The following is a 9,101-nucleotide window of genomic DNA, read 5'->3' on the forward strand; positions in this document are numbered from 1 at the left end:
ATATATATATATATATATGAACCATAATATAATATTATTATTATAAAAATATATAAAAAAAAGCTTGAAAAACATTGTAGATATTAAAAACGAAGCACCATTCATCCATTTTTGACCGGCACTGTATGACACATTGCACTGTTAACACATTTGGTCTTTAAATTTTACTCTTTTCACCACAGTGCATTACGATTACTCTGTGCTCACCAACACACTAGCAAAGTCAAAGTCTGATCTAGATGCTTACGTTATTTTATCGGTTAGGGCTCGATATATTTTCTAGCATAGACAATTTTAGTTGTTTGCTTACCCCTATAGATCGTAGAAGCACATAGTTTTCCCTTTCTTCCTCAGACTGTAAACGGAAAATATTTTAACAATTGCAACTGTTAGCTTATATACAACTTACCGCGGTAGAGGGTATGCTCTCATCCAATGAACTGTTTCCGTCAATCAATGATGACTAAAATAAAATTAACAAACTGGTATTAATTTCACAAATTATAAACCGTATTAAATTACCTGGTTAATATTGCAATTTAACTGGGCCGTATCGTTTAAACTATTTTGCTGAAAGGAAACAAACTAACATTACTTCCAAACAGAAACATTTAATTAAGTAAGAGGTACCATTATCGAATCAAACAGATGTTTATCAGTAGCAGCATCTAATTTCAATTGATTTAGCGTATCTTCTGGAGTATAGTTGATTTCACTAAAAGACGTTGCAGGATACTCACTGGTGCTGTCAGCTGCATATTGGGATTTGTCGCTACATGCGATCGTTTCACATTTTTCGGTTCGAGTTACCAGCTTTTCAACAGCTCGGTATTCCTCAGTTTTTGGTTTAATTGGAGACGAATTATTAGTGAATGTAATTTCCCCTGGAACTACAATATCAACGCTCAAAATTTGTATTTCTGGTTTTTCGACAGAATCTGTTGCTTCAACATCTTCTTTGGTAATAAGAATATCCGTTTTTTTCTTCTTGGGTTTATTTTCCTTTTCGTATGACTTTCCAAATCGCTTCAAAATTTTGCACTTCCGCTGGGGACAATTTCGTATATCGCTGCTTTTTGGCGATGGAGTAACATTTTCAACGTCTTCAGGATTTTGTGCCAACTCGTTTGCACCTTGAGGATTTTTTTCATCTAAGACCGTTTGAGCAGAGTGTTTCAAAAGATGTACGGTTTTATTATTAGATGAATTCGCTTGTTTTTGCTTAGGTGTAGATTGCGCCAGAAATCCGTTGTTAGCTCTCAAGGTGTTTGCAGTGTTTCTAAAAATTTTTGAAAATGGAGGCAATCGATGGCCTTCTATGCTCTGACAACAATGCATTTTGTTGTATTCAATTGATAGATTGGTGTTATCAGTAGAGATCGACTTATTTGCCATTAACATGTCTTCTTGTGTTGTGATTAAATCTAGCGATGTTTCCGCATTATTAGCGCAACCAAACAGTTCCGAGTTGTCTTGCAATTGAACGTCAATTACCAGCGCGTTCTTGTCGAAGCTAAGATCGAGAGGCTCCTCGGCAACCTCGGCCTCCACCACGTTTGACAAAGCACATTCGTTCGATGCAGCGCTTTCGTTGAAACCCACATATTCCATTTGAAAACCACTCAGATTTGTTGTGCTTATTTTAAAATCCAATTCAGTCTCTTTTACGTTGAATAGAGACACATCAGGCATGCACGATTTCATCTGATCTATTTCTTCCTTTGAAAATTGAATTTCTGCCAATTCATCGTCAATTTCTGCAATTACATAAGGCTCTTCGCATTGCCCCCGTTTGGTAGTAGATTGTTCATCTTGATGCGACAACTCATCAGATTTAGGAACATAGCTTAAATCATCATTCTTTGGGTCCTCGTCTTGCACGTGTTCATCAACACCCAATAATACCACGTTTATGAATGGTGAGTCTTCGAAAATATCTCGCCCACATTCTATCTCTCCATTGCTCAGCATATCTAATTCTTCATAGCGTTCATTGTCCAAACCAAGTAAATTCTCTTCATGTTTAACTGTCGACGCGTGCTCTTTAATTACAGTATTACCTTGATCTTTTTTATTTATGTTTACATTCTCAGTATTGAATATACCCTCTTCGTTACTATTAAGGATTTTAAAAATACTGCCTTTGCAAGTCGTTTTTTCACCCTGGCCAGTTGACCGTTTTTCATCGCCTATGCGATAGTACAATTCCTCTTCACAGGCTTGATAATTTTCTTCTACTTTTGATGATTTTTCAATACTTGATTCAGCATAATTCATATGTATTCCATCATCTGTAGACTCACCTACATTGCTTAAGGATTCAGTTGTAGAAATCGTCTCCTCTGGACACAAAGAGCTATCATCTTCCATACTATCAAAGTCTTCCGATTCCAAAACCTCTACGGTAGTTTGTAAATTGTTTGTTTCATCGTCAAAAGGAGTTTTCCCAATATTCTCCACCAAAATATCAACTTCGGTTTTTTGGCCCTTTTTGTAATGCATGTCATTTAATTGATTTGATGCATTATAATATTGATCAGTGTTATTTCTGCTTTCAACGCCAGAATCACTTTGGGAACATTCAGTATCATGACCGCTGGACGTGTCTGTAGTAGCCATACTAGTCAATAATTCTTCTATCTCCTTTTCTAGTTCCACATCGCTGTCGATTCCTGTATCATTATCGTCGTCTGCGTTGGATTTTCCGATCCCTGCATCAGTTGAAACATCTCCGTTGACATTCGTGGTAGCATCATTATAGCTCAACAATTCCTCTACGGTGTAGACGCTCATATCCTTAAGCTTAATTTCATCACCAAGTAACTCATCAGACTGGTGTGCCCATTGTAGATGACGTGCAAAAGTGGGCATCTGTGAGAAGACTCCATTGCATTGGACGCAACCAAACCAAAATTCCTTTTGTTTGGAAGATGCAAGTATTTCTCCACATCTCACCAATTCCGTTTTGTCGAAATCACTCAATTCATTTGGAGCACTTTCCATTTCAGTATGAGTGATACGTTTTCCAATATTAATTGCAATTAGCGACCAATTGATCCAATCTGAAGAAATTTGAACAAAACCAACGGGACTACCAACCAAAGCAACTGCACTTTCAAAGGGGAACGCGTCGCGCGTCGTTTGAAAACAGCTGCTTACAATCACAGTGATGGATAACGCAATAAAAATAATTTAGAAGTCATATAAGGCTGTGTTCCAATCAATAACCTTGCACCGCAGTTTGACGGTGTAGAACAATTTAGGTCGGTGTTATGCAGAAATTTTGTTTGGTAAACTGCGTGCAATTGTTGTTGCAGCAAACTCGGAGAGAGCGAGTTTGGCGACTCTCACAGCAAACTAATTTTGTTTGGTCAAATTGCAGCAAATTCGGCGTTGTCATATACAAAACTTATATATAAATTATATATATATATTATGTGTTGCTATACACAAAATTCTCATTTCGTGTTGGCAATAGCCATGAAAACCATAATGAACGTGCAACACTGTGCCAAACTCGACATAACCACCTCCGAGCAAACTAAGCAGCCGCCATTTAATTTGGCAAACAAAAATTTGTCTGCATAACACCGACCTTAGTTTGGTGTACAAGTCAATTGAAATTTTCTGTGCCAAATGCAAAGTAAAACTTTGACAGTTGAAAAACCAAACAACCCCCGTGCGAAAGCTCTAGTTTTTTGTGGTGCTGAAATTGTTAAAATCTGAATGTTCTAGAAATTCACACAGGCTCTTAAGGCCCTGTCTCCACAGGAAAACACTGATGTCGTGAAAACTATGTCACAAAATATATTTCCAATGGAGACCGCCTATTTCTCATGTGCTGCAATATAAGTCAGCGCTTATTGCTTGACATCTATTGCAGGCAATTCGATTGTTTGACAGCCATAAGTAGTAAGCAATTTTAGCGGGCATATGAATGAAATGATAGAGTGCTATAAAGGAGGCCGGAAGATTTCGATGTTGATTGATTCTGGTTCACAATATAATCTGTTGAGTGAGGAAGATTGGGACTATCTCTGCAAGGAACATGCCACCATTTGGAACATTCGTTCTGAGTCTGAAAATCAGTTTCGCGCGTATGCTGGGTATGCACCGCTCAAAATTACTGCTGTTTTCGAGGCTGTAATAGGAGAGGATTGAGTAGTTTAGTAGAATCTAATATCCACCTTCTATGTTATTGAGAATGGGAGTCAATCACTTCTAGGTCGAGATACTGCTATCAAATTGAATGTTCTGAAATTAGGCCGTGGAGTCAATCACATTGAAGATCACCAAACATTTCCTAAAATTAAGGGCATTAAAATTTCATTGTCATATAATAAGGCCGCGAAGCCGGTCCAACAACCCCTGCGCAGGGTACCATCTGCTTTAGAGAAAAAAGTTGAAAGAAAGTTAAACGAAGCAGTAAGTCAAGATATCATAGAGCCGGTTGTAGGTCCTAGTCCTTGGATATTTCCGGTGGGAGTCGTATTCAAAGGAAATGGGGATATACGTTTATGCATTGATATGCGGCGTGCCAATATGGCGATTTTAAGAGAAAACTATCCGCTTCCTACGTTTGACTCGTTTATGACTAAACTTCAAGGTGCTAGATATTTTTCAAAGCTGGATCACAAGAATGCATATCACCAGCTAGAACTGGACGAAGGGAGTCGGGAAATAACTACTTTCATTACGTCAAAGGGATTATACAGATACAAAAGGTTATTGTTTGGGGTGAATTCAGCGCCAGAAATTTTCCAAAGCACTATGGAGAGTATTTTGGCTTCATGTAAGTCTGTTTTGAACTACTTGGATGACGTTATAGTGTTTGGGAGCACGGAGAGCGAACATGACAAAAACTTGAAGGATGTGCTGTATGTTTTTAAAGAAGCGAATGTGTTGTTGAACGAGGAAAAATGTATTTGGAAGACGGGGAAGCTGCATTTTTTGGGTCATATCTTGTCTAACGAGGGAATAAATCCTGATCCGGAGAAAATTGACAGTGTAATGAAATTACGACCCCCGACTAGCAAGGAAGAGTTGAGAAGTTTCGTGGGTTTGGTAACATATCTTGGGAAATGCATCCCAGATTTAGCTGACGTAACAGAAACCCTCAGGGGTTTGACTAAAAAGGACGCGAAGTTCATCTGGGGTCCACGTCAAAACGATGCTTTTGAGAAGCTGAAGACACAGCTAACTAAAATGCCAACTTTATTGTATTTTAATCCGAAGAGACGCACCCGTTTAATAGCTGACGCAAGTCCGGTAGCTCTAGGAGCTGTTCTACTACAATTTGACAATGATGTTCCGCAAGTGATATCTTTTGCAAGCAAAAGTTTATCGGAGACCGAACGCAGGTATTCACAAACGGAGAAGGAAAGTCTCGAATTAGTTTGGGGTGTAGAACGGTTTTTCTATTACTTAGCCGGCATTGAGTTCGAACTGGTGACGGGCCATAAGCCTTTAGAAACGATTTTCAAGCCCATGTCAAAGCCGCCTGCTCTCATTGAGCGTGGGGTGCTACGCCTTCAATCGTTTAAATTTAAGATCATATATCAGGCGGGAAAATATAATATTGCTGACTCGTTGTCTAGGTTGTTTAAAATTGAAAATTCTGTACCATTCGATCAACAATCTGAAAGCAGCATTTGCTCGATAATTGGAGAAACCGCGGGCTCTCTCTATTCTTGAAATCGTAGAGCAGAATCAATGCGATCCGGAATTGATCGAAGCGGTGTAAATCTGAAAGATAATTCATGGAATTTGAATACTTCGAATAAGTTTTTTCCATTTCGACTTGAGTTATGTACTTTGGGAAATATCCTACTAAGAGGAACCAAAATAGTTATACCTTTTCCATTAAGAGGACGGGTCTTAGCGATTGCACATGAAGGCCATCCGGGAGAGACAGTAATGAAGCGGCGCGTACGTTCAAAGGTATGGTGGCCTTTAATTGATCGAGATGTAGAGAAATATGTTAAGAATTGCCGCGACTGTTTACTGGTCACACCCGGTGCCAATGACCCGTCGTGTTTTGCCGGAGGGGCCATGGTTATGCCTGGCAATGGGCCTGTTGGGACCATTGCCTAATCATGATTTTATATTTGTGGTCATTGACTATTATTCCAGATATCAGGAGGTAAAATTTTTGAAGAAAATTACGTCCAGCGCTATAATTGATTTTCTAAATGAAGATTTCTCGAGACTGGGCTACCCCAAAATTCATAACTACTGATAACGGTCGTCAGTTTGTCAGTGATGAATTCAAAATTTATTGTTCAGACAAGAACATTGAAATTATAACGTCTCCACCATACTGGCCACAGGCAAATGGTGGGGTAGAAAATATGAATGGATCGATCGTTAAGCGCCTGCGAATAGCACATAGCAATGGAACCGACTACAAGAAAGAAAGAAAAATAAAGAAAAAGGAAGGCAGAAGGCAGACAAAGATCGCAGAGCAAAAGAGAGCGATATAAAGATTGGAGATAGAGTACTAATGCGGAACGTAGTTTTTCCAAACAAATTGACACCGACGTTTGGGGCGGAAGAATTTGAAGTGGTTGAACGGAAAGGAAACGATGTCACAATTCGTAAGGATAATAAAGTCTACAGGCGTAACATCAGTCATTTAAAGAAGCTTCCCAGGACGTCAAAGTCTAACGACAGTACGGCACCTTTGCATAAGGGTGATTTGCCACTTACTGATTTTCAGGGATTTGAATCCATGGTGGAACCGGTAGAGCCGGAGGTCCCTAACCCGTGGTTGACTCTGAAGTTAAAAAACATTGGAGGGATGTGGAGACCTGTCGATGCTACCAATTGAATCAAGTTTTTATTGATCATTACTATCGTAGAATATTCTGTCATTAAGAAAATAGAAAGATAATTGACAAGGCGTATTTAACAAGGTGGTGTTGGCCGTATATAAGTAAAAAATTACACTAACAAATTATACGCTGATGTCCATACTGTCATTGGTATGAGTTACAACAAACACATAATTTTGACGTAATGGCCTCCACGGCGAAAAACTCAGCTGTCGCCCCAACACCACCTTGTTTAATACACCTTGATAATTGAAAAGCTGTTGGAGACAGATGTTTTACGTTGTTAATTGAGTTTTCAATAAATTTGGCTGAATTGTTTTAACTAATATTTTATACGAATTTGGTGCGTTTCCGGGTTATTACACTTATCAAAGTTTTGCAAAATATTTGAAGAAAATATATAATTTTAAAAATCTGGAATGATAAGTTCCAGAAGGACTATATTTTCGGCTTTGCATTTATCCAGTCGCCGCTGGTTAGTCCTTACAAGGACGATTAGTTGTGATTACCGAGTGATTTCTGCTTTAAGAAAGCAGGTGAGATAAGAACTTCGTAAATTAACTCAATATCAAAAAGCCCATTAGTCTAATACATTCTCTTCGTTTTCTTGATTGGCGCTGTAACCTCCTAAGCGATTTTGACCGAGTTCAACAAAGCACACCAGTCGGTTTTCTTCTGTGCCAACTGATACCAAATGAAAATGCCAAGTAAAGTCAAGGCATCCTCCACCTGGCCTTTTCGACGCGGGTGGGCCATCCTGTTCCTCTGTTACCAGCATAGCGACCCGCATTGAATACTTTCAGAGCTCGAGCGTTTCTGTCCATTCGAACCACATTAATCGAACTTATTATGCCCAATTTCAGTTTTGCTGCTCGGCGCTCGAACCCATGAAAAGGTTCAGCATTTTACACATTTCACAATCACTGCTGAGGCTCACACTGCTGGCCAGCGAGCACAATCCGCCAGTCCAAAGCGTGTTGGACGATTTTTACTTTTTAGTGACGCGCTTACAAAGTTTAGCGACCGTTGCGTCAATACCGTTCAGGAGGCCGAAGACTTACCGAAAACTGAAATACAGGTTATGTGGGTAGCACCGGCAGCTGGTTCTGGTTGCGTTTCCATATCAGCTATGGTATACGAAGGACCTCGTGCGTGGTACTCCGACGAGGGGCAGTTAACGCAGGTCGTTTGCGAGCGAAAAACCAACGTGCATACAGTTAAGAAGGAATGCTGTGCTTGTGACGAAGCTAAGTATAATGTAAGACTGTGGATATTGATAATATAATAAACCCAGCTACTAATTTGCTTTTTTTTTAAATTTATAGTTCGTTTTCGAAGGTATTTGGTCTAACGAAACACATCCCAAGGATTATCCGTTCGCCATTTGGTTGACGCATTTCTCAGACGTAATTGGCGCATCTCATGAGGCAAACTTTTCGTTCTGGGGTGAGCATCATATAGCTACCGATGGTTTCCGCTTATTAGCTGAATTTGGATCGCCGACTTCTTTGGAAACTGAACTACGTGCTAGAGGCCCACGTTTGAGAACTCTTATAAAAGCTGCTGGACTGTGGTATCCGAATGTAAATACGAATACTTCGTCGAAATTCCGTGTAGACCGTACGCATCCAAAGGTCTCACTGGTATCAATGTTTGGTGGGTATAAAAAAAACTGATTTAGAAATATTTAAAAATCTTACATTTAGGCCCTTCTCCCGACTGGGTCGTTGGCGTTAGTGGTGTTGATTTATGTACCGAAGATTGTTCATGGAAGGAATCATTAGACTTCGATCTCTACCCTTGGGATGCGGGCACTGACAGTGGCATCACTTACATGGTAATCATTTAATTAGCCTTCAATGTTACATTCAAAGGTCCTTTACCATTCCCCCATTGTAGTCACCCAATGCGGAAACACAGCCACGAGAGCGCATGTATCGTATTACCACCATGTATCCAGAGGATCCCCGTTCACCCTTTTATAACCCAAAAAGTAGCGAAATGACGCCATTGGCAAGATTATACATTAGGCGCGAGAAAATCATCTCCAGGAGCTGTGATGACAATTTCTTGGAGGCATTGAAAATGGACGTATCTGATGATGCTGAGGAACAGGATACGAGACGTAAGAAAATAATTTCAAGTTCTTACTCAAATATTTACACATTTTTCATTGCAGCTGAATGTCAGCTAACGGGTTACAGCGAGTGGAGCCCTTGTTCCGTAACCTGCGGTAAGGGTATTCGCATGCGCACGCGTCTATATGTA

The 9,101-nt window shown here is 39.7% G+C and overlaps 2 protein-coding genes across 2 annotated transcripts in view; one reads left to right on the forward strand and one right to left on the reverse strand.

Moving 5' to 3' along the window:
- LOC118744861 (protein teflon) overlaps positions 1 to 3,179 on the reverse strand; it is an 8,040-nt gene extending 4,861 nt beyond the window's left edge. The window contains exons 1-4 of the mRNA XM_036478247.1: positions 631 to 3,179; positions 523 to 570; positions 410 to 463; positions 311 to 355 (exon numbers count right to left, since the gene is read on the reverse strand). Coding sequence (XP_036334140.1) covers positions 311 to 355; positions 410 to 463; positions 523 to 570; positions 631 to 3,003 — 2,520 coding nt within the window. The 5' untranslated portion in view covers positions 3,004 to 3,179. The remainder of the gene's footprint in view (positions 1 to 310; positions 356 to 409; positions 464 to 522; positions 571 to 630) is intronic.
- The window catches only part of LOC118745297 (spondin-1), a 19,900-nt gene that overhangs the window by 5,592 nt on the left and 5,207 nt on the right, over positions 1 to 9,101 (forward strand). Inside the window, exons 2-6 of the mRNA XM_036478823.1 lie at positions 7,697 to 8,091; positions 8,159 to 8,489; positions 8,540 to 8,670; positions 8,733 to 8,958; positions 9,013 to 9,098. Of these exons, the coding sequence (XP_036334716.1) occupies positions 7,697 to 8,091; positions 8,159 to 8,489; positions 8,540 to 8,670; positions 8,733 to 8,958; positions 9,013 to 9,098 (1,169 nt within the window). The remainder of the gene's footprint in view (positions 1 to 7,696; positions 8,092 to 8,158; positions 8,490 to 8,539; positions 8,671 to 8,732; positions 8,959 to 9,012; positions 9,099 to 9,101) is intronic.

This window comes from Rhagoletis pomonella, unplaced genomic scaffold, assembly GCF_013731165.1.
Source record: "Rhagoletis pomonella isolate Grant_MI unplaced genomic scaffold, Rhpom_1.0 Rhpom_scaffold_00008, whole genome shotgun sequence".
Taxonomy (NCBI): domain Eukaryota; kingdom Metazoa; phylum Arthropoda; class Insecta; order Diptera; family Tephritidae; genus Rhagoletis; species Rhagoletis pomonella.